This window comes from Podarcis pityusensis (assembly GCF_964106645.2).
Source record: "Podarcis pityusensis genome assembly, chromosome: 1".
NCBI classification, from domain to species: Eukaryota; Metazoa; Chordata; class Lepidosauria; order Squamata; family Lacertidae; genus Podarcis; species Podarcis pityusensis.
Window position 1 is genome coordinate 25677718 of NC_138028.1, and position 26271 is coordinate 25703988.

At 42.1% G+C, this 26271-nt stretch overlaps 1 protein-coding gene across 6 annotated transcripts in view; it reads right to left on the reverse strand.

The window, feature by feature from the left end:
• Positions 1-201: 201 nt before the first annotated feature.
• FLRT2 (fibronectin leucine rich transmembrane protein 2) overlaps positions 202-26271 on the reverse strand; it is a 91505-nt gene continuing 65435 nt past the window's right edge. For all 6 annotated transcript variants that reach the window (XM_080974241.1, XM_080974243.1, XM_080974242.1 and 3 more), the window contains one exon: positions 202-4784. In XM_080974241.1, the coding sequence (XP_080830367.1) occupies positions 2404-4389 (1986 nt within the window). In that variant the 5' untranslated portion in view covers positions 4390-4784 and the 3' untranslated portion in view covers positions 202-2403. The remainder of the gene's footprint in view (positions 4785-26271) is intronic.

The following is a 26271-nucleotide window of genomic DNA, read 5'->3' on the forward strand; positions in this document are numbered from 1 at the left end:
AGATGACCCTTGGGGTCCCTTCCAACTCTACAGTTCTCTGATTCCTTATGCACACACACACACAAGTACTTTTTTACTGTGGAGAGTCATACCACTATTTATGTTTAAAAAGACTTTCCTTTTGTCAACAGCCAAACAGCTTATATAGCCGGAAGAAAAAGAAAACACTTTGCATAAAGGTTTCTAGCTAAAATTACACCATTTCAAACCATACGGCAGCCTTTTATTTAGCAAAGGTTCAGTGACTTCACTATTACAGTAGCCACACAGGTTGCCTAAAATACCTGTTATAGCTGGAGAAAATAGCAAATATACAGAATATAGAATGGAAATCCAAAATGTGGTTATAAAAGGTGTTGGGTGGGAAAGGACAAAATTCCTCGGGAAGTGATTGTACTCTGCCTTTGTACGCCAAAGTGCTGATCAATCTCCTTGGAGTGGCGGGTGAAGATTGTCAAGGAACTGAAGAAGCTGTGTGCAGAATTCAGTTTGGTGATGAACAAGAGACAGAGTAGAGCAAGTACTAACTGCCCCCTCAGCTCAACCCCTTAAGTAATTCCAGTTTCTCAAAAGTAATTGTGGTTAACTTTTCAATTAAAACATATTTTATTGAGATGACAACTTGTGTCTGGTCTTTCTGATGTTAGGAAAGGGTTTCGATAAAAGCTCTACCTCCCAAATCAATGTAAGTCAAGGAAAGCAAGTAATAGAATTTGTTTTTATGATTTTTTTTGTGCTCTGATATCACATATTTTGGGATTATGTGGGTGTGTTCAAGCTTTAAAGGGAGGAGTGGTTGAGTCAATTTCTGTTTCATTTTAATAGGGACTGTACAGCATACATTCCCAGGGTGTCATTTGCAGAGGTACAACATTCTCAAAATAATATTGGTGGAAATCAGACAAAATTGGGAGCACTGCTGTAGCCTCAAGGACCAAACACGTTCTATCAAAGTGGGATTGTCAAAGGATGAGGAATGCATTTAAGGTGACATGCGCCTCACAAATCCTTTAAAACATATTTAACTTGATCTTTTTCTTGACACATTATCTTCTGCCCGGCTAAAACTGAACTTAGGGCTGATGATTTTATCTCTCTGGAGAACTGTGGAACACTCCTCACTGAATTGTTTATATGCTTTAAATGCCTTGCAATATTCACTTTCCTCCTCATGGAGCAGGCGAACTTCAGTGAGTGAAGTAAAAAAGAATTAAAAAAAAAATTTTTAGAGCACAATCTGAAACATGTCTGCCCAGAATTAAGCCCCATTGAGATCAATGGGCCTTACTCCCAGCTACATGTATATCAGATTTCAGTCTGAGTTAGCCAGGGATAGATGTGAAGCTGAGAAATAGCAACATGAATTCCTCTGTTGAGTTAAGAGCATTTTGGATTATACTTCTAGTGATAAGAATCGGTATTGCTTGCTGCCCTGGCCAATTAACCACATCTGTTTGGATTGCTGGAATGAATACTCTTCAATAAGTTCAAGGCAAACTTTAGTTCTGGTCTTGGCCAGAACTAAAGAAATGTGCTTTTGGGGTGGGGTGGAGGGAATAAGAATATAAAAATCTGAATGTAGACTAAAAGTTCTGACAAGACTGGTCAGGATTTTCTTTTTTAAAATAATGTCCTGATTTTTATGAGAACTTAAAAACAAACTAAGATTTTGCCTTGAATATTTTCACATCAGCTTTTGCGAGGAGGGACAGATGCATTATGAGCATCCTGTGGGGGGAAGAAAAGCTATCAACATAAACAATGGTGGAGATTCATAGTGTTTGATACCAAAAAGGCCCTAATTTCTTCTCTGGCTGGAGGGGGGGAATTAAAAGGTACAGAGGCAGGTAGAAGTGATGAACTAAGTTTAACATGAGTTACTCCGATTTTATGAACCAAAAGAGGAGGTTAATTTGTATTTCTCCTGTCATTTGCTCTACCTTAGACATTCCACATGATTCCTCATTTAATACAAACTTATCTCCTAAAACTACTGGAAAATGTACGAGCTGCTATCCCCCAAACAGCTCCAAGAAAGCAAAGTGGTTAATGTTTGAAGAATGAGGTGTTCTTTCCTTTGCCATGGCATTGGGTTCTTATTGTACAACCCTGTACAGTACTTCAGCAATATATTTTTCTTTTAAGATTTAAAAAGCAAAGAGTTACAAAACTGTTTGCAATTAACTTGAAATAGAAAAGATAGCACTTTTTTTTAAATCCCATTATATAGTACACCATATAAATTACAGATTATTCAAATGCACAAATGCATCTGTGTAACATTTATCAAATGTAATTTTTGTTTTGTTTTGTTTGTTTTGTGTGAGTAGGTTTGTTTTGTTTTCCTCCCTCTGAGTTTTTGCTCTCAGCGTCAGGTGTCTCGCCACACAACCCCCTCAACTATCACGTGTGGCAGTGCTCCAGGTCTGAGACACTGCTGTTGCAATAGCGCATGTTGTTGGGGATGTGGCAGTCTGTGTAGTTAATGCCCCCATTTGGGGTATAAATGGGCTGCAGTCTGAAATCTCCTTTAAGGAGCTGATCATTATTTAAGGAGACAATCTGAAAGCTGGTTTCCGTCATCTCCAGGATGGAGTTGTCCTTCTTGGTCCCTGCTTCGCAGTAGTCATCTTTCCGCCGGCCCCGGTTGTATTTCCATTTCTGAGAGGTGTAGCGTCCCTTTTTGTGCATGTGCCAGCAGAAGATGCTGAGCAGGACCACCAGTACAAACACCACGGCCCCCCCGATCAAGCCTGCCAAGAGAAACGGGGACCCAATGTTATGAGAAGTGGTCTGTTCGTGGCTGGAAGCCGTGTTGCTTCCATTGCTCAGCAGGGAAGCCTTGGTGGTGCCTTCAGAGCAGACGGTGTCCTCGCCAACTCGGTAATTATTAAAATCATCCAAGGGGACCAAGCAAATCCGATACGTGGATTTGGGCTCTAGGCTCGCCAAGCTAACGTTCTGCCTCTTGTCACTAACTATCCGTTCCTGAATGATGCCGCCTTCCAGACTGTGGCCCATTTTAACCCAGGTCAGTTTGTAGGCCATCACGTTGAAAAGGGAATGCCAGCTGACTTGGATGCAAGTGTCATTCACAATGTGGATGAAGAGTTGGAACTGTTCAGTAATGGGAGGGGTCACTTTTTCTTCATCGTCCCTCTCAGGCACAGTGGGGAGTGTGGCTACAGTGTGGGGAAGAGGAGTGTGTTTGTTACTTGGTGTAAAGACCGGTGACGTAGGGGTTACTGTGGTTGGCAGGGATGTAGAGGGAGCTTGGGTAACCAGCGTCAGATCAGGGGTGGTTGTGGGGCATGACAACATATTCATGTTGAGTTCCCTGACAGCCATGCCTCGGACGTGCTCTGGTCCTTGACACATGAACCCTCGCACATTGATAGAGGAAGGGATTAACTTGAGCCATTCGGTGACCCACTTAATACTACAATCACATAGCCAGGGATTATTCCTTGCTGTGAGTTGTTTCAAGTTGCGAAGGTTGTCAAAGACACCTCTGGACAGCATCCGGAGCTGATTGTTGGAAATATCGAGTCTCTCCAGCTGGTGGAGGTTTGAAAAGGCTGAAAGTGGTATGTGTGAAATCTGGTTGTCCTGGAGAGAAAGCCTAAGCAGGTTTGTACCTGGGAGTTCAGGGGGAGGGTATGTTAGTGAATTCCGTACTATAGAGAATTCCTTGAGTTTGGATAGGTGGCTGAAGGTGCCATCTGCAATGCCTTTATTGTTAAGGAGGTTGCCATCTACTATGAGACGTTCCAAGCTTGTGAGATTCTGGAAGGCCATGTCTGATATGATGGCAATGCGGTTTTCGTCGACTCGTAGTTCTTGTAAGTCCACTGGAAGGCCAACAGGCACACTGCTTAAGTGGTTCTTGGACAAGAATAGAAGCTTGAGGCTAACAGCTTCCCGGAATGCCCCATCCTCAACCCCTACGGTAGAGATGGAATTGTCATCCAGGTGCAGCTCTTCCAGTTTCAAGAGCTGTGCTAGAGCAGCCCGAGAAATGGTCTGGATGTTGTTTTCCTGCAGGTGGAGAACCCTGACATTCTTGGGCAAATTCATGGGGAATTCATCCAGCTGGTTGCCATACAGGTAGACTGTGTGCACAGACTGGACATTGTGCAACTCTGCAGGAAATCCAGCATTATTAATTTGGTTATTGTGGAGGTAGAGTACAGTTACACCCTCCGGTATCCCAAGAGGCACTGAGGTCAAACTTCGCTCGTTACAATAGACAAAGTTCCGGTCACAGCGGCACACACTTGGACAGGCCAGAGCTTTGGAGAACTGCATGGAGAGGCCCAGAGAAAAGACAAGCCATGATTTAAAGAAAACAACCCTGTCCACAGGCCACATTCTAGTCCACGGGCCCATTTCTAAATGAAGAAACAAAATACTGAAAAAAGGGGGGAAATGCTAGCAAAAAGAAGTAAAAAAAAAATATGGAAAGAGATGCTGTGTTTCTATGCAGGTAAGAGGTAACGTCCCAGAGGCGAAATGCAAAATAATCCGTTTATAATTGGATGGCCTTTCACTTGGAAAGTCGCTGTCCTGCTAGCCAGGCTTACACATGTTGTTGCCTCTCGCCATGTATGCTGAATGCTAAGGTAACTGTGTCCCGTACAGGTAACCCAGAGCAAGGTGCCAAACGTCAACCAGAGACGGACAGGACGGCTGGATTAGTACTTCTGTTGGCTGCGGTGACAGGGTCCTCAGCTTCCTTCAGTCGGCAAGGCATTCATTTTAGCTTGAGGCTGGATTTGAGAAATCTGTTAAGAAAGGGAGAGAAGGGAAAATAAATAATGTGGCATTGTTAACTGACAAACATCCTGTGCACAGAAATTCATTAACTTTGTGAAATGGTAACATAAATAATCTAGGCGGCTTCTCTCCCTCTCCCTCTCCTCCGGCTTCTAAAGCCAAGTGGAAAAATCAGCTGGGGAAGCAAGAAGGATAATTGGTTCCCAGGCTAATGACATAACAGTGGGCAGCAAGCTCAGGTTAGAGTTTTAGGCTGCACAGAGTTCCTGGTAGGATTTTGGGGGCAGCAGTGACTGTGGTGCACCTCAAAGTTAGGTACTGCTTGCTACCCCAATACAACCAAGGTGCATAATAAAGCCATGCACTGTGTGGAGAAAATGGGAGTGGTGTTTTTCTTCTCCTCTCAAAACGCCAGAAAGTGGAGTCATCTAATGAGGTTGGGTGTTTGGGAGATTCAGGACAAACATTCCCCAACCGCCCCATCCAATACATAGCAAACCGTTCTATAGCGAGTCAGACCAATGGTCCGTCTAGCTCAGTATTGTTAACACTGACTGGCACTGGCTCTCCAGGGTTTTTGACAGGATTTCTGACTGAGAGTCTTCTCTCAGTCTTGCCTGAAAATGCTGAGGATGGAACCTGGGACCTTCTGCATACAAAGCTTTTCCAGTGACACCACACATACAAGGTTGGCCCAAGACTATTTGCCACCTGAAGCAGAGGACAAGATGGCACCTCCCCATTTTGCATGCAAGAAGCTGATTGGATCTTACTTTAATACTGGCAATAGGATAGCATCCTCCACTGACTTTGAGAGCAGCAGGCTAGTTTAGAGGGTGCATGCATGTTTTAAAGTATGGTTGTGAATTTTTCTTTATTTTAATGTAAACCGCTTTGAAGTTTTGTACAATCAAGCTGTGTATAAATGTTATGCAATATGTACACCTACCTACCTACCTACCTACAGTGACAGGCTCTGTAGAACATGCAGCTCTGATATCATGCAAAGAGAAATGGCTGGGGCTGCCCCTGCTGCCCCCCAGAGACTGCTACCTGAGGCAGCTTCCTTACTCTGCCTAATGGTAGTACCAGCCCTGAGAATATTGTTCTCGTAGTACAATGTAACTGTGGAACTTCGTCCCACATTATGTAGGGATGGCCGCCAACTTGACTGGCTTTACAAGTGGCTCAGACCGATTCATGGAGAACGAAGCTATCAACGGCTAGTAGTTACAATGACAATACTACCTCTAGTATCTTTGATGACCTGATGCTGGGGATGATAAATGAGAGAGTGTTCTGTTCCATTTGGAAAGGTTTTACCATGCAGTTCAGCCAGTAATGTTCAAAGCAGTCCTAATTTTGCTTTCTCCCTCTGGCATTATTCATTATTTAAATTTAAAGCTGAAATATTTAGTTCCTTAAAGCATGCTGGGATAATGCTGGTTATGAAAGATCTCACGCTTGATGATTAATTTGTATTTTCTAATAAGGGGGCAATGCTTCCATTACTTACATTTCAATACATTTGTTTGAACTGATGGCATTAGTTGATCTTACAGTAACTTATATAATAGAGTAAAGTACAGAGAGAAGTATGGCACACATTAAGCTCCCACTGTTAATTGAATTGTAGGTAATTAACAGCTGCCAGGATTTTACCCAAACTGTATCAAGTGTGTGTGTGTGTGTGTGTGTGTGTGTTAGTGTTCGTGTGCGCATGGAGGGGGGAGATGCCGACATTAGCTAGCTAAATAAACTGATCTATTTTGTTTTTCACAGCACAATCCAAATCATAGCCTCACACCTGGTTAAGGCAGAACATTCAATTTTTGCCTCACTGGTGTGCCCTGTGCTCCTGTGGAAATGGACAGATTACCTAATGCACTGTTTGAGGCTTTGATCTCTTACAAGCCGCCTCTGTCATAGAGGACCAGTTCCTTTTCAATTATGTAAGATGCTGTGATACTGCAGAGACATTTTTAACAGGATTACATTCTAACACACATCTTCTGTGACAGTTTATCATTCTTTAACGTGCCTGGGCTCCCTTCTAAATCATACCAACCAGACTGGCCATCATGACCCCCCCCCCCTTTAAAAACACACACAAATAAACTAAAGGAAGGTTTTCAGAGTCTTCAGATTACAGCCACGTAAACCCACTTTTAGGGACGTGGGTGGCGCTGTGGGTTAAACCACAGAGCCTCGGGCTTGCCAATCAGAAGGTCAGCGGTTCGAATCCCTGCGACGGGTGAGCTCCCGTTGCTCGGTCCCTGCTCCTGCCAACCTAGCAGTTCGAAAGCACATCAAAGTGCAAATAGATAACTAGGTACCGCTCCGGCGGGAAGGTAAATGGCGTTTCTGGTTCACCAGAAGCGGCTTAGTCATGCTGGCCACATGACCCAGAAGCTGTACACCAGCTCCCTCGTCCAATAAAGCGAGATGAGTGCCGCAATCCCAGAGTCGGTAACGATTGGACCTAATGGTCAGGGGTCCCCTTACCTTTAAACCCACTTTTGCAACAATGCTCCTGCTGGATGACCACAACCTTACATTTGTGTGTGCAACGACACGTCTCCCAATTGCCTTCTCCCTTAAAAAAGCAAACCCAATTAAACTATGTTCATTTTCACCCCTCCCTCCCTCCAAGGATCACAAAGTGGCACACATAGTTACCTCACCGCCTCATTTTACTCCCTCAAAAGCCAAGTGAGGTTGGTTATGTTAAGAGATAGCGATGGGCACAAGAATGGGGCCATGAGCTCAGGTTTCCCAGAGTGATAATCTACCCACATTACACTGGTCTATCCATTTGCCTTCCGTTCAATCATTCCAAATAAAATGAGAATCCCCTCAGAGAGGCACATGCTACTTTAAGAAAGGTAGGAGTCAAGTCCAGCTAATGATACAAATAGGCACTGAGTAAATTAGGGTAAAACCTGGCTGTCTAAACATGTTTTATCGTGCTTTTAATATTCTGTTGGGAGCCACCCAGATGGGCGGAGTATAAATTATTATTATTATTATTACCCTTTCAATTCATGCAAATCTGTTTTCTGAAGCCCATGAACTTCGTGGTCAAAGAATAAGAAGTTATGGATCTTTCTGATATTATGTTCTCTATGCAATATCAGTACTATTTGTAAGGATTTGCCCTTTACTCAGATGTAGTGAGATAAAAATCAAATCACATTAAATAATTACATTAAATAATTATTTAAAACAAGGGGATATGGGGTGGGGTTTTATATTTTGCTATTTTTATTTTTGTCCTTGTAGTCTGTTAAGGAATGGGCATGAAAAGTAACTAAGAGGGAGGGGGAAAGGAGCAGATGAAATACGAGGAAAGCTCTATTATGAATTTAGCCCAGCTTGAAAGTGGACTGGGTCCCATTTAAAATCCCCCACCCCATTCAACTAGTTTCTCTTGCACAACTTTGACCCTCTCACTTGAAATGCTTCCACCATCCCTAGTGTTTTAAATATTTTATAATATTTTTCAGCGTATTTTTCAACGCTTGTGATTCCTCCCCCTTCATTTCTTTTCTTTTCTACACTATATATGCTACTCTGCTCTGAACTGTTTTCAAATACTTGGTGACCTAGCTTGAAACGAATACTGTTCTTTTTCTTATTGATGTCTTTCCTCTATTGTTACTGCTTTTTCAGGGTGAAATGTCAAAATGCTTTAATGCTTTTTAAATGCCTCTGGTTTTCTTTCAGTTACTTACTTATACAATTCTTCCGCTCACTGAGTTCATTCTATTAACTTTGTAACTTGGCTTGGTGCTCATTTCATGGAACATATGGATGGCTGTCATTCATTTTCATATATTTCCCTTTTCAAACTGTTATAATGCCTCCATTTCTCCCATTTTCTATACTTATTCCATTCTTTCTTTTAGCATTTTCTATTTACTTTCTAATTTATTGTTTCTCCTGTGTACTACTATCCCATCCCCATCACAGGGTTTCTATACTTTTATGTATATATCATTACAATAATTAATTTATTGTTACTGAAGCTCACACAATGTACTTTGAAGCACTTATTGTTTACTGCTCTTCTAACCTACACACCTTATCCAAGTTTTTCTGTCTATCAGGACTTTATTTCTCTTGATTTTCCATTTTCTTTAGATAGAAAAATGTTCCAACTTCCTCGTTTTTAACAATTGTGCATTATATCTTTCTTTTCCAATCACATGATTCCCCTTCCCCATTCTTCCTTATGGTTTGTTGCCTGTCCTATGAATGTCAGTTTTCTCCTTTCAGTCTCTGATATTTGTCTTTGCTTCATTCTATGGCTATCCTTTCTCTCACAAATTTGACACTTCTATTTTTCCTAATAAGCAGAGACTAAGATATATCTATTTTGGATCTCTATGGTTCAAAGGCATTTATACTTTTAAATGGATCCAAATATACCCCTCCAAAAATGCAGTTTTATGTCCTATGTCATACACAGTACATTCCATATTCTTAAAGTAGTAAAGTAAGTATGATTAGAAATCCAGTATTTTATATATTTCATTCCCCCCCCAATGTATCTCCCCAACAACAAAGCTTTTCAAGAAATATTATGTCTCTAGCTAAAGTCTGGGTTAGCTTCACCCACATTTTAGTACATTAATAGGAAACAACCCTATAAAGCCTGTTCACCAGAATATTGCATTCTCCTTGTTCATATCCCTCTTGACACAAGTTTAATTACACCTGCCTTTCTGCCTCATTACTAATGGAATTTAGAATTAGAAAGGGAACAAGCCAAAGCCACAGGCATGAGGCAGAGAAGACAAACGTGATGAATGAGGAAGGAAAGAGGAGGGGTGAAGGCAGGGCGAAGTGTGTGGAGTGGAAATGGAACCAATAACCAGCGCATATGGCTTCAGTGTGCATGTGTCCATTGTCAGCCCGATCGATGCTGCTTTGTTTCCCTCTGCAATTACCTTTGTCAACTGTACATTCCTCAGGGCAGAAGCTGTATCACCCACTATGTTTATAAAGCAAGTCGTTAGCAGCAGAGAGATGCAGTGATTTGATGCCAGGGGAAAAGTGCTGGGAGAAAAGTAGCTTGAAACTAATGATAGCCGGGGGCTTTTTTACCATGACTTAACCCACAGTAGCAATCCTATGCAAATCAGCTCAGAAATGCCGGATCCAAAGGGGTTTACTCCCAATGCTACAAGCCAGGAAAATAACTGGCAGTAAAGTCAGGCCAGGATCGGTGTTATATGCTCAAATCGTCTTTCCTCAGTGAGCAACCTGGCTGCTGAATTCTGCACCTGCCGAAGTTTCTGAACCGTCATCAGAGGCGGCCCCACATAAAACACATTGCAGTAATCTACCCTAGAGCATAGACAAAAGGAGTATTCCCAAGCTACGTTCTGAGGAAGTGTAGGGTCAGCTGTGGTGTAGTGGTTAAGAGCGGTAGACTCGTAATCTGGAAAACCGGGTTCATGTCTCCGCTCCTCCACATGCAGCTGCTGAGTGACCTTGGGCTAGTCACACTTCTTTGAATTCTCCCAGCCCCACTCACCTCACAGAGTGTTTGAGGTGGGGGAGGAAGGGAAAGGAGAGTGTTAGCCGTTTTGGGACTCCTTTGGGTAGTGATAAAGCGGGATATCAAATCCAAACTCTTCTTCTTCTTCAGCTACCTCCCATCCATCTGGTCTAGGGAACCACCCACTAACAGTGTGTCAAACTTATCTGGATTGAGCTTCAGTTAATTGGCTCTAATCCAGTCTATGCAGCAGTCCAACACATCCACTGCTACACCCGCAGATGTAAAGGAGAAGTAGAGCGGCGTGTCATCAGCTTATTGCAGACAGCGTACTCTAAAACTCTGGATGACCCCACTCAGTGGTTTCATGTAGATGTTGAACAGCATGGGAGATAAAGACAAACCCTGAGGAATCCCACAATGAAGGTTCCACAAAGCTGACTAGCACTTCCCAAACATCACACTCTGGAAAAGACCATCCAAGTAGGACTGGAAGCCATGCCACCCACCCCCAACTTGGACAGCTGCTCCAGAAATATACCATGGTCAAAAGCCACTGAAAGGTCAAGTAGAGTTAACAGAGACACATTTCCTTGTCTCTCTCCAGACAGAGGTCATCATAGAGGGTGACTAGAGCAGTTTCTGTGCCCAAACTGGGCTTAAATCTCAATTGAAATGGATCCAGAACATCCGTTTCCTCCAAGAGTACCTGGATCTGGTCCACAACCACCAGTTCAAGAACCTTGCCCAAGTAGGGGTGATTGGAAGCTGTAGAATCGAAGGAGGGTTTATTAAGGAGTGATCATACCACTTCCTCCTTCAAGCAGGCAGGGACAACCCCCTTTCACAAGGAGTCACTAATCACCTCCCTGGCCCAGCCAGCTGTCCCCTGCCTGCTAGTTTTTATCAACCAAGAGGGGCAAGGATTCAGAGAGCAAGCAGTCACTCTGACTGATCCAAGCACCTTGACCACGTGGGTGGCGCTGTGGTCTGAAGGTCGGCAGTTTGAATCCCCGTGACAGGGTGAACTCCCATTGCTCCCATAGCAGTTCGAAAGCATGCCAGTGCAAGTAGATAAATAGACACCACTACGGCGGGAAGGTAAACAGTGTTTCTGTGCGCTCTGGTTTCTGTCACGGTGTTCCATTGCACCAGAAGCAGTTTAGTCATGCTAGCCACATGACCTGGGAAGCTGTCTGTGGACAAATGCCGGCTCCCTTGGCCTGAAAGCAAGATGAACACCACAACCCCATAGTCACCTTTGACTGGACTTAACCGTCCAGGGGTCCTTTTACCCCAGCCTTACTGATTGAAACTCGACCAACACAACAGGATAGTGTTCTGGACACCCCTTGAGATTCATATGCTGTAACAGCAGAATAAAGATTGTAGTGGATGCAAGCAATGTTATCCTCAAAATGCTTTGCAAGCAAGTCACAGTCAGCTATTGTTTCTGCTATCTCCAGACTGAAAAAGGCTTCATACTACCAGGAAAAGTGCTGCTGAATAGTATAATGAGGATGCAATGGAGGCAGCAAAGTATGCCTTCTTGTTTAGGACTGCAGCTCAAGTGATGTAGCAAAACAACCAATCAAATCTTACAGGATCAATCAAATCCTGAAGGATCTGTACTTCTGACTCAAAAACACGATTGTGTGAAACCTTAAGACGCAAATCTATTCCAGTGTGCCAATACTCTTGTACAAATGTATATTTTAAATAAATTTGTTCCATTTAATAGTGGAGACAGGATCATTATTCAACTGTATCCTTTTTCCAGCCTTTCAAAGCCTTGATTGCTTTTCTGTGTCAAAATGTATTGTAAACTATGTACAAGGCACAGCTTAAGGATGCTGCTTCCATGTACTGATTTAATTGATCCATTCAGTCATTCGAATCAAAACTTAAAACTGACTTATTTACATCACACATAATCTTCACCAGGGTTCTCTTCCTGAAGCTTACATTAAAACCATTAATCAAAAATCTGGGTGAGGGGGGCAGCTTCCCCTGATATGTGTGAGTAATGGTTTTGCAGGAAAGCTGAAGGGCCAAAGGGCTGGAGCCAGTATTTAGATGTTTAAAGAACATGCCGAGGGGGAGCAAAGTGCTCCCCCTAACATGCCAGACCCTGCCGGCTTCATTTCTGATCTTCAAGGGGGATTCTGAGCATGTTCACTGAATGCACTTAGAACACTTCTTCGGATTGGGAGCCCTGGTGGTGTAAAACCCCTGATACCAGCATAGTGGTAGAAACATAAAAGGTGCTGTATACAAAGTCAGACCATCAGTCCTTCTAATTCAGTCCTGTCTACACTGACAGGCTGTAGCTCTTCAGAGTTTCCCTCCTAGCCCTACCTGGAGATGTTGGGGAGAGAACCTGGGACCTTTTGCATGCAAACCATGTGCTCTGCTGAATCCTTTCCCTTCTTCATACTTAAGCATCAGCATGAGGGCTCTGGCTGCAGAGCAGCAAGGGTTTTCTGTCTAGCCTTTTTTTTTATGTTGAAATATGCCTTGCCTGATGCCTAGGAACTAAGCTCTGTTTGCATTGCTTTGATTCATTCAGTGCTGTCCTGGTGTCTTATAACAGGGTTGGGGGTCCAGGGGCCATTCAGTTGGACTGTGAATCCCACTGCCCTGGGTGCAGCCAATGAGAGTTGGAGTTGAGCGACATCCAGAGCGCCACAGATTCTCTGTCTACTGACCTACCACTCTCCTATTGACTCAAGGTGCAGAAGATGGAAGGAAAACGAGGCTTCCTTTAATTTCTCACAGGCTTAGCATATAACTGTTTAATTGTAGAGAAGGATTAGCTTTGAAAATAGTCATCCCCCTGAGACTGTTTAAAATGTGTTTTGGCTTTTCGAAGTGATTAGCACAATCTTTATGTAATCAAGAGCAGGGAGGTGTGTGGGGGGGGGAGTATTGTATAAAAGTGTTATTGGCTGCTAGCACGTCTTCGCAGATGTGAGAAGAAAGTTAGATCTACCTTGTAAAATTGAGCCGCAAACTGCTTAGCTCCATTTTTAATGACCGACAGTAAATACATACAAGGGGAAGTCTCGTTATGTGTCAGAAGAAAGAACCAACCTGGGCTTTCAAAGTACAGAATACAATGCGAACACATTTAAAAGTAAAAGGAGGAGGGCTGGGGAAATGAGGACTTGTGCACTGTTGCTTTTACTCTCACGGGCTTTGCATGCCAAAATTTGGTTTGAATATTATTTTCTCTGGGAACTTCCCATTTTGCAGGTGGGATTCAGGCTGCATAGACAGCATACATTTAAAGCAACCCCCCTCCCAAAGAGAAGTCTGTGAATTCTGTTAAGGGTCCCAGGAACTGTTGCTTGGGGGGGGTGAACTATTGTTCCAGGATTCTTTGGGTGGGAAATGTGCTTTGAATATACACGTGTATGCACACAGCCTCACTCTCATATTGGCAAATTCAGGTTTCACTATTAAGATGGATTTGGTGCTCTTGTGGAACGAATCTGCCCTCCCCCACCCAAAAGAAGAAAAAAAAAGAAATCAGACTTTCTGGCAAGAAAAGTGACAATAAAGTGCACAGGAAATTGTGGGATAACAATTGCATGACATAATGTCATAGAACCTCCCCACAAACAAGTCAGATGAATGTTCAATAAATAGCTGCATTCACAGCACACAATGAAAACACTATGAAAGCAGTTGAAAATAAGAGTCCCCCCCCCCAACGAATTCTGGGAGCTGTGGTTTGCTAAATGTGCTGAGAGTTGTTTAGGAGCTGCCTGTTCCCACCCAGAATTGCCATTTCTAGTGTTCTCTGTGAAGAGGGCCTGATTGTTAAACCACTCGGGAACTGTAGCTCTGGGAGCAGGGATAGGGGCCTCCTGATAACTCTAAACATCCATAATAAACTACCGTTTCCATAATTCTTTGTGGGAAGCTATGACCATTTGTAGTGGCATTATAGTGCTTTAAATATATGCTGTGAATGTGGCTGGTATAGCATCCCCAACAAATGGATGAATGCTCAATAAACAGGTCATCTGGAAGCAACGTCAGATTTCAGACTAAATACCTCCTTATTCTCACAAGCTGATAATAGATTACGGTAATTACATTAATAAGGCTGAGAAGTCTCTCCCTCCCATCATTAAGTTTAATAATAAATGTCCAGGGTGCAGAGGAATTAAACAGAGAGGAATTATACCGTATCTTTGCTTACTTTTCTGCCCACTGTGGCAACAATGTTTTTGCCATGCTGCTCTTTTGCTGCAAATTGCTTAAATCTCTCATACACAGAAGTTTAGAGCTAGGTAATTATAGTCATGAAAAGGTACCATCATATTCTCTTCCTTTAGCGGTCAAAAGCTGTTTCCCCTACACCGGGGTTCCTTTTCTAAAGGCAGTTGTTATTGTGTCAGATTCTTTGAGTCCGAGTTAAATCTACTCCTGCTCCTTTTATTGCACAATTTCAAACTGTTTTGCTATCATATAATCTTATTTTGCTAAAAGTAAGCTGCAAGAATGAACAAACTTTCCTTTCTTATTCCTTTTAAAACGTATTTAAAAGGTTTGTTTCATGCCATATATAGCTAGCTAACTGATCACTGTACTTTGTAGGACAGGGTCTCCTGCAGATACAGTAAAATGTGAATCGGGCCTTTAGCATGGTTGGATCTCCCCTTTGGAACTCCTTATTACATATCAGAGAGGTCCTCTGTTGTCTTTTTGGCACTTACTGAAGAACTTCCTTTTTCAATAATCCTTTAAAGTGGAGATATTTACACACAGAGAGATGTTTTAATTGTTTGCAAATATGGACATTTTAATATGGAATTCTTTTGCATTGTTTTTATTGTTGATATGAAACCACATCAAGATATTTTATGGGAAGTGGTTAAAAAAATGGAAGTAATTAAGAAAAAAGTTAAGGGAGGGGAGCTTTCACTTTCATAAGCTTCCTTTAATATTATCTCCTGTTGGTAACTGATAAACTTTTTAATTGTATTTTCCCCGTATGGTAGCCATGGGATCATACAATTGGAACAAACTTATGAACCAACACAAAAACTTTAAAGCTTAAAACAATCTCAATCTTTTTACACATTTCTACCTCTTATTTGGTGGACGGGCAAGTAGATGGAGGTAATTTTAAAGCAAGCATTTTTCATATCACTTTTCAGATCTTCCGTAAATATGTGGGGATCACATCTGCTTAACCCCACTTAAAACTCATTGCATGTTTATCTGATTTTCCAAAGATGATCTACATGTGCTGGATGCTTGAGTGCACATGAGATCTCTCCTTATATTCTGTACCCTGCATGTGAAGATGTAGGAGAGTATGACATCGCAGTAAGATTAATTTGCTTTTAACCAGGCTTTCTAATTAAAGCTTTGGAGAGTGAAAATAGGCCACATGCTGCATGAGAAAACTATGCATGGAACTGCATAACAAAAGGACAAAAAAAGAAAAGAAAAGGTTCCTATAATTAATTTCACTTGAATTCTTCCATCTTAATCATGACAACCACTTGCACACAAGGGCCCCAGTATCCTCCCAGGCTCAGCTGTCTGTCTGTCCGATAATGAGTAATAATTCTGGAACAAAATATGGCATATTTGAGTATCTGCTTTAGAGCATTACACTACATTGCTGGCATAGCTTATTTGTCTCAAACCTGACTAGCTCAGGGACCCTGAATTCAGCTCTCAAGTACCAGAGTGAATAGATTACTGGGAAACCAAAATTCAAATCCTGGTCAGCCATGACATCCAAATGTCTTTTCACAAGCCACCATTGTAGTAAGGAGCATCTAGATTTAATATGCCTATCCCGTACATCATATTTGATAGCGGTGCATAAATCTGGTGGTGTGTTTTTTTTTCCATTCTCAATCCCATGTGTTTCCATTATTAAAGATCTCAGATACATTGTTAATCAAATCATTCATTAAAATCATATTAGACTGATTATTCATTCATTATACTCACACTGGTTTCTCAACCACAGTGAGTTGTATTCAACTAACTTTTACTTGGAGAAGGCACACTGAAACGAATGGGTCTGAGTTAGTCATGGGCTCCATCTACACTATACATTTGAAGCAGCGTCCGTTCCCAGAGTGGTTTAACCATTGACCACTCTTTCCAGGGAATTCTGGGAATTGTAGTATGCTGTCTGAGACATGCTAGAAAGGAGCACTGCCTGAAAAGCATTGAAGTCAACCATTATTTCTTCTGTTAAAGCACAGAGCACAGATGCTGTCCCTTTGCTTGCTTTGCATTCCCTTTACTCTTCTCATTTTTAGTTCAGCTTCAACCATTCCAAACTGAGAAACATTTGCTGGAGTGATGCAAACTACCGAAAACTTGTGCTTAACACAACACCCGCTAACTAAAACCTATTTACAGCACCTTCACATTTTGAAGCAAGAGCCACCTTGATGCCTTGAATTCACCATCCAAGAGGAGCCCACAAGAGTTTATTTCTGACCAGCAGTAGGGGGAGCTCTCATACAGCTGCAAATGTCTCATCCACCCTCCCTTTGTTACTTCTTCAAAACCCAAACATGTTTCCAGCATTGCTACAGTATTTGATGAGATAAACAACAAAGTCATCTATTCCTACCATTTCCCCAGGTCTGCAAGATGGGCTCTCTTTAAGTGGTGGTATTGGGATCAAAGAAGGAACATTTTTAAAACAACAATGAAACTCTGATGTGCACCTTAGTTACATCATGACTGATGGTCTCCCTCACCAGTGCTACCTCCAAAATGTTTGCTTCTGGAGGTAGTGAGGGAGACCATCAGACCAGCCACACAAATATTAATAGCCCAATGCTGGAAAGAGGAAAAATGCCCTCAAAAAAGATCGGCAAATTAAGTTAATGGAATATGCAGAGATGGCCAAAGTAACTGGTAGACTTAGAAATCAGGATGATAACAAATTTAAAAATGAATGGGAAACTTTTATTGCATATATGACAAAGCATTGTATACAAGTAAATACATCAGCAGGGTTCTAAAAAAACACTTGCAATACTAGCATAATAGATAAAAATAGATATGGATGGATGGAAATATGATTTGGACATGAACGATTTAACAATGAAATAATGGAACCATGGAGGGGGTAGGGGGAAGTTGGGGGATTAGAGAAATTCCATATTTCGATGCTGTATTGAATGTACAAACATTATGCAAAATGATACAGTTATTCAAATTTTTATTTTTTAATGTTATAAGATGTTTGTTATAATGAAAACCAATAAAATATTATAAAAAACAAAAACAAAATGTTTGTCTCTGCTATTTATCAAATGCCATTGAATAAGTGACAATTGTCAGCTGAGTCATTTGAATAACATGGATGGAGTCCAGGGAGAAAAGGAGTGGATAATATTTTGCAGGATAATCTCTACAAAAACATAATATAATATGAAGAGAAATAAACAGAGAGCTTTTGCCTTTCTTAGCTTAGGCTTCATCTATAGCAGAAATCGTTAACCACTAAACATATAGGGGAAAACTCCTTCAGAACAGAACAGCAAATCAGGGCACAAATTACCTCAGCGAGTAATTCCTCATACTATTTTGACTGGTTGCTAAGGGCACACTTCTACCATGTAAAGGATTCAAAGTATAGGCCTTCAACACCAATTCACAGAAATGTACAGAGTGCCTCTGGCAGATTAAGACATTGGGTTCACTTTGCAGTGGACCCAGCTGCCCTGTAAGCAATCTAAAAAATAAAATAAAAGAGGGCAATAGGGGGCAAGATATAGCTTAGCCCAAAAGACATAGGAGCACAGAGCTGGGACATGTTCCTGGGCTCCACCTCCTAACAATGCCTCCCCCCTTAAAGGCTAAAAAAATCTATTTAGTTTTTTGTGGACCAGAGTCCACTTCAGGCTCTGCCTTTTCTTTTTACTGCATTTCTTTGTACCATTTAATATGGTACAAAGTCCGTGAAAAATATTGCACATTGCTAATAAGTACAGCTCCTTTTATAAATAGAAAGACCAAAAAAAAAGTATTGATAGATGTTCCATAAGAATAATCCCCTGGGTTGGGCCAGTGGCCCATCTAGTGGCACATTCTATTCTTATAGAAGCCCTCAAGCGGATCCCAAGTACAACACTCTCCCCACTTGTGTTTCTATCTCCCACAGTTAGAATATACTCCTCATGGCTAAAAGCCAGTGATAGACAAAATTCATGGGGGATAAAGCTAATACTCCATTAAAGCCACCCAGCTTGGTGGTCATCGCTGCCTCTTGTGAGACCAATTCCATAGTTTAACTAAGAAGTACGTTCTTTTGACCTGAATCTTCCAGCATTCATCTTCAGTGGATAGCCCTAGGCTCTAGCTTTATGAGAGAGAGAGATAAAAAGTTTTCTCTATCCAATTTCTCCACACCATGAATAATTTTATACACATCTATCACCTTTATTTGGTATTTCATTATCCCCCCCCCACATGCAAATTTATTTCTTTTATTAAACTGATATCCCATCCTTCATCACAAATGACACCTAATTCAACACATTGTGTCATAAACTTGTAATATGCAGACTAAAGAAGTCAAGCTTCAAGACTGGGTCAAACAAGATGTTCCTAAAGGTATAGTCATTTTTGCCAGTGGGTCACCTTATTTCACAACACTTGCACACACCACACTTGTTAAGGCTCAGGCCACTTCTCAACTTGGCCTGTGCAGTGACCTTGAATGTAAATGTCTGTGGGCTGAATTAGCTCACGCAATCTCATTTGCAAAACTGCAAGTGATATGACATCGAGCACAGACTGCAAAGGGCTCCTCTTTTTCAAAATAAAGCAAATACTTTTGACTACATTCGGAAGCAGATGGCAGAGCAGGGCAGCATGCGAAACACAGGTGTAATTTGCTCAGTGCCGCTAAGCAAATGTGTTCCAGTGTCCTGCTTGAGCTTGACGCTTTAGAGAGTTCTCTGGTGTCAACCCTGAGTCCGTAATGATGAAGTGTTCACCTGTGAATGAGTGGATCTCGGCTTCCTCTAATATAGAAAACTGTGAGCGCTGCTATTCCAGATAATCTCCCTCCAGATGGCCACCACTATGCCATTTTCACTCCACTGGGCTGAAAGGAACAGATGATCAGCTCCAGGACTCATATTAAACTGTGTTCCCTCTCGAAGAGGAGACTGCTACGGAACAGAGCAGTTGGTGTCTTGATTCACCTTCCCTCAAGGCCACATTTCTCAAGGTGGTTTCAGTTTAAACCTTGTAAAATTGAAACTTCTTCTTTTTTTAATGGTGTGGGCTAAGGAGACAAGCGTGACAACTCATTTCTCAAGAAAGTGCGCTGCACGTACCTGTTACACACAGAGCTGGTATTATTTCCCAGCTCAAGAGATACGGGTCCATCAGGTGTGCCTTGTCACCAACTAATAGGCAAAAAGGAATACATGGAGATTTTCTATTTACGAGGAGCCCAGAAATCAGGCTACAGAACAGAAGAAGAGAAAGGAAGCCAAGTGATTCCATTGTCTCTGCTGAGAGAACTACTGTCTGTGCATCTTCCTTAACTGTCACCTAGCAGTAGCTACCTAAATGGTTTCTATCCCAGGGTAAAATGGGGAGGCGTAGAACTAAATAAACAAATAAATAATAAACATTTGGAACTAGTACCTGAGTTTGCTTTTGTTTTCCCCTTCTCCCTCCCCAACCCCTTTTTCTTTTGTGCCCTGTCTTTTAGACTGTATGTCTGAGCCAGGAGCTATCTTGCTTGCAATGATCTGTGCAAGCTGCTCTGAGGTGAAAAATATGTATGTATTTATGTAAAATAAATTCATAAGAAATAAACATACAAGAGCATATTTTTGCAGAAGCATCAGCTGTAGCTCTATATAGAGATATAGAGAGTTAAATGCCCACTTCACACACACAAAAAGGAGTAAAGGACCCGTGGACAAGACTTTGGGCCTGGGAGTAAGGTAAAAAAGGTAAAAGGCCCTTGGACGGTTAAGTCCAGTCAAAGGTGACTATGGGGTTCAGTCCTCATCTCACTTCAGGCTGAGGGAGCTGGCATTTGTCCAGAGGCAGCTTTCTGGGTCATGTGGCCAGCATGACTAAACCACTTCTGGCGCAACGGAACACTGTGATGGAATCCAGAGCACACAAGAAATGCATGCTTTGAAACAGTCACACTCTCTATCCAACCTGAACACAGGTAAAATACTGGTGAAAATTTGGGAAGGGATAAAATCAGTATGGTATTTGCCCCTTTATGATTATTATTAGAAACATCTTTTAGAATTATTTTATTGGATTTCTTAGTCACCCTTCAAAATAAGCTCATGGGATGGGTTGGGTTGCAAAAATACAATATTGAAATCAGTTAAAACATTTTACAATCAGAAGAACAGGCTGTGTTCTAATATATATGGTATGTCTTCTGCACATGTGGAAGATATAGAACGATGATTCTAGACATACATCTGTGGGATGGGATTTTCACAATTTAGGGGCTGCAACAGAGACAGCCCTCTCCCAAGCCATCATTCCCCACACTTCTGAGGGTGGCAGATCTCCCAAGAGGTCTCATCTGTCAGTCTTCACGCAAACTGGGAAGGAGGTGGTATTCTGGTTATTTTCAGCCTAAGTTATTACGAGCATTAAAGACCAATGTGAGTACCTTGAATTGAGCCCAGTAATGAACTGGAAATGAGTCCAGTTCTTTGAAATTTGGGGTTATATGAGCTCTCCTGAATGGAATCCTGGCCAGCAAGCCAGCTGCTGGGTTTTGGACCAGTGAAAGTGTAAGAGTCCGTTTCAAGGGCAGCCCCATGTACACCTCTTTGCAATAAACCATTCTGGGAGTTGCCAGAGCACGGAATAAAGCCGCCAAGTCATTTCTGTCCAAAAGGGGCTGCAGATTGTGACACAGCTGGAACTGGAAACAAGCACTGCTAGCCAGGGAGGCCACCTGCGCCTCCACTGACAATCCACGAGTACCTTCAGGCTGGTATCAGTACTCATGGCTACATACCTCTGCACTGTGTCAACAGAAGTCAATGTTGCAGAAGGAAATAATTCTACAAGATCTGACAATAAAAAGGAGAGATTCCGTTTCTGTTTATTCCTTTATCAGTTTTTTCTATGTGATTAAAAAAAAAAATAGATGTGGTCCTGCCTATGTGGTAATAGGGCCAAAGTAAATTGCAAGGGGTGCCTTTTTTTAACCTAAATTATCCATTTCACATGTGGCACAATGCATCTTGTTTTGAAAAAAGGGGAGGGGGAGAGAGGGAGCAATCTTTTGTGTCTTTGCAAGCAAATTGGCCTCTACCTATAAATTATTCTACCCTGTTTGCTTTTATCTAGAGAGAGGCAGGCAGCCTAGCAAAAATGTCTGGAGATAATTCGAAAAAGCTGCTTTCGCTGGCCTAAGCGACTCAACTTTGTATCTGCAGAGACATAATCTTGACACTTGCGTATCATGTCGCGTGGCGCTGCATTCCTACTGGGGGTGCAGTGGCAAGACACAGGCTGCTCAGCTGGGGAGCAAAGGCTTTGCGCCCCCCAGCTGAAGGAGTCTAATGGAGCCACCAGCTTGTGTTTTCAGAAGATTTCACAGAGATCTTCCTTTCACCCCCCAACACTCTAGCTTGGGACACGAGTGAGCTCTGCTGGTGGGGATGTTATTTAATCATAACTTTGGAAGGAAGGAGAGGATTGAGCTTTTTCTCTTTTTCTCTTTTGAGTTTTGGAAGGCTTCCTTTGGCACTTGTCGAGCTCCTGTCTGAGATGCTTGGCTTACTAAAAATGACAAGTGTTACATACTGCACACCGAAAGCTTTTCCACCTCAGCCGTATAAAGACCATGACTTTTCCAGTGTTCCTTCACAAGGAGCTAATTTGTGGGTTTTGAGCATCACTTGATTAAATGCTCCTCCTGTGCAGTGTTTATTCTTAAAATTATTCTTGATAGAGTACTCTTGTGAGATTATATTTGCATTCCCACTGACACTACTTGAGGCTACTGAAAAGAGACCACTACTGGTTCCTTAGGTTTTCCTCAGAGAAACTCTTAATCAGCAGCAGGCAAACTTTTCTTTTCTGTCAAGGGATAATCTGTCAGGAATCACATACAATTTCTTTTTCTGCTGGGCAATAGTGGAGGTGCCATATACAAAATTGTTAACTAATTCAGTATGAAGGCTACTCAGCTTCAATGTTCAACATGGCTGCCTCAAATATAAATCCCCAACCTTATGCAAGTCTATTCAGAAGTAAGTCCCACTAGGTTTGATGCAGTTACTCTAAAATTAGTGCACCAAGGATTTATGTTTTTTTAAAGTATAAGAGACCAATATAGCAACTCTTCTGGAAGTTATTCCTTTCTGTGGGGGTGTGGGGGGTGTGGGAGAGAGAGGGAGGGAGGGAGGGAGGGAGAGGGAGGGAGGGAGAGAGAGAGAGAGAGAGAGAGAGAGAGAGAGAGAGAGAGAGATGGCAATTTGTGCACAGGCAGTTGGAGATGATGTCTTTTCCCAAAGTGATACAACCATTTTGGTAAACTTTTTCACTGAGTAAAGTACTGCCCCTTTCCAGTTGTTTGACAACACCACAGAAAAAAAGGGAAGGAATGAACAAGAAGAAAGGACAGATATGTGATAGAATGGAAGAATAGCAGAGTTTCAGGAGCCTGTGAGGGCTGCAGAAAAGGTAGCCTTTGGGTCACAAATTGCCCATCTATGCTCTATATATTAGCTTTAGTGATAGTGATGTGACTCAACTGACCCAGGGACTGAAGTAACAACAATACATGTTTGACACTACAGGGGGGAAAGGGAAAAGAAACTGATTTTAATAAGAATAAGAATAAGAATAAGAATAAGAATAATATCTTGATTTGATAATCAGCAGTGATGTTTTGGAACAAAAAGGAGACTGTTGAAATACATATGTATGGTATTTTAACCTTCTTAATAACTGAAATATCACCTGCACTCATAGTAGCTCTTGGTGGGATTGAGAGGAGGGGTCAATCACCTTTCCAGCAGGGCTGCAATAATTCTGACTGGAAGCATTGCCCAGAGCAAGCCTAATTTGTGGCATGATTTACTGCTGAATATCTGCAGCTTTTCCCTACAGGCCACATTTTCTTCTTGTGGACACACCTGCTGGATCTCCTGTTGGCTCAACTATTTGTGGGAGGCAGAATCACGAAATGAGGAAAATGAAATGCCTGTGGGCCCCAATGCACCACCTTCAAGCAGAAAGGTTGCCACTTTCCAATGACTGCTGCATGTCCTTAACACCCACACCTATCCAGCTTCAAGGCTGATGTTCCTAGCACTAATTACTACTGCTCTTCTGCTGTACACTACAAACAGAATTGCATCCGACTTCCCACACAATCGAGGATATTTTTGCATATTCCTCCTAGTAAGTTCGCTCCACTTTAGTAGCCATGACATATAGTTGCTGTGGGAGGGGGAGAAAGTCCAATTCATCTGAGTGGTCACTTAGAGAAAAATCAAAGTGACCTTTAAATAAATGATTTGTTTAGTTCTAACTGCTTATTCCTTTAAGTGAGATCACCTGTTGCTAACCAGGAAATGCCCACAAACCCACAGTTTCTAACATTTATTGTGGAATGAAAGTATTTAATTGGTGGGGGAAGAAACTTGTTAAAATGGTGGTGGTGAGAAAGCATTCACCTCCCTTTAAAAAAAAAAAGCATTGCACTGTAACAGGGTTTTGCTAATTTATATATACAGAAAATATTTTTTAACAGATATAAAAGTTTAAATAAAAAAAATGAGGTGACAGAACGGTACCCTCCACAAAGCTTATATGGTGAATGTTTTCTAAGGCACAGAGATAGCCCAGCCATTAGGCAGGATGAGGCCACTGCCTCAGGTGGCAGAAGCCTCTGAGGAGACACACCTATGGGTGCCCCGCTTGGCCCCTGCCTCTGCCAGTGGTGCACATGCACTGCTGCCATCAGCGTTGATTTGGGGCAAGATGGCATTCATTTTGGGTGAGATTTTACCCGAAATCATGTGAGATCCTGTGGAGCATGCAAACTCTCAGACAATTTTGGATGAGATCTTGCCCCCAAATTGGCGTGATCTTGCATGAAATTTGTGCCCTGGGCAGTGCTGCTTCTCCACCACCATGGAGATGCAGCAAGGTGTGTGGCTGTGGCAGAACAGGCCATGGTGGCAGGTCAGGGTGGCAGCAGCAGGGCAAAGCGCCAGTTCACGTATTACCTCAAGTGGTGAAAGGGGATACGCGACTCCTGCTGAGGTTCAATAGGTTTACCTGCTTGATAGATCACTACCGACCTCAAAAACCACACCGCTTAAAATAAAGATGTGTCAGAGATTAGCATATTCCAGCAGCTTATTTGTAAATCTGTTTCGAAAAACAACTGAGATAGAGATATGGAACTAAGATATATACCTACAGAGTGTAACTCCTCAGGACATGCCAAACACTTTTACCCATATGGTATGCTATGACTGCAACCCCTTTTTTGCATCTTACCCCCTATTTTACAATATCTGAACCGCATTAGTGATTCATTTTCATTTCCTTACGAGCCATCCTCTTATCATCACAGGACGGTTATTAATTATCTCTTGGCTTTTCCTAACATCACAAAGAGTTAGAGAAATTGCAGCAGGAGAGAATGTTATTAGTCACTACACAAAAAACAAAATATTGTTAGGTAAGGGGAGATGAATATAATATAATCCATTATGATAAAATAATACACACTCATATTCCTGTTGCTGCCATTTCTCAATTACAATGGTTTTTCAACTGCTATTTTAAACTAAAAAATAAAATAAAATGTACTTTCTGGTGTTCGGGGTTTTAAGTCTTATATAGTTCAGCACATGTTTTATTGCTCTTAATCATTGAGCCCTGGTGACCATGTTGAGATTTACTACCTCATTCTCTTCTTTACACATATGTGTGGTACATTATGGCCTGAATGCCCTTGTGGCATTAAACAGTTAAAGTACTAGTAGTTTTTCCACAGTCTTGAAAGGCTGGCTGTTAAAATTTTGAATTTTATGAAGCCCAGCATTATTATTATTGCGTGGACAGGCGGAGTCCCCAAATCCCGAGCAGTCCCCCCCCCCCCGTCATGTGGAATAACGACTCAAGACAACGTGCTATGGGATTAAATTGGCCACAACTTTATTAAATTTCAAATGTGGGTAGACCTTGGCTCAGGCATTGGGCGTTCTCCCTCCTTTCCGGCTCTTTAACAGCGACCTTAACGTAGCAGCGCCTGCATACCTGTGAAGAAAAGTTAACCTGCAAAACCTATGAAGAAAAGTTAACCTGCAAAAGAAGACATTAGCTGAGGGTGGGTAGGGTGGGAGAAGCTCTGGAGCCAAGTGAGGATTCCCAGGTAAGATCCTCCCTCTATTGTGTGGGCAGGTAATCCCTCCCCTACCTGGCCTGGTCTCCTTGGAAACGCTTCCCCCAGGTGGGATTGGACAACTGACTGAGGTAGGTGGAGACCTCCAGGTATCCCACCTGAGGGAAGGCAAAGCCAAGCCTATGGTGATGGGGCCGCTCCAGATCCAGGGCTGCACGCGTCCACACAAAGGGCGCCCCCCGTTTTAAGCAGGGAGCAGTCATTATTATTATTATTATTATTATTATTCTGACCCACATCAACACTGTGCATTTTATCACCTCTCTCCCTCTCTATCTCTTTTGGTCCCTCCAGATGTCTGTTTTTACTGTTGCATTGACGATGATTTGTGCTCATGATGGTATCAGGCTGATTATGCACAATCCCGCTTTCACTCCCGTTTGTACCTGAAAAAGTTTTGGGGCAGACAAATTGCTTCACTTCCTGTCTCATAACAACTTCCTGTCCCATGACAACTCCCAATGTCATCAACAAACTACAGTTCCCAGAATTCTTTGGGGAAACCTTGTTTAAATGTAGGGTGAATATGGCCCATGTTACTGAACTGTTGTAG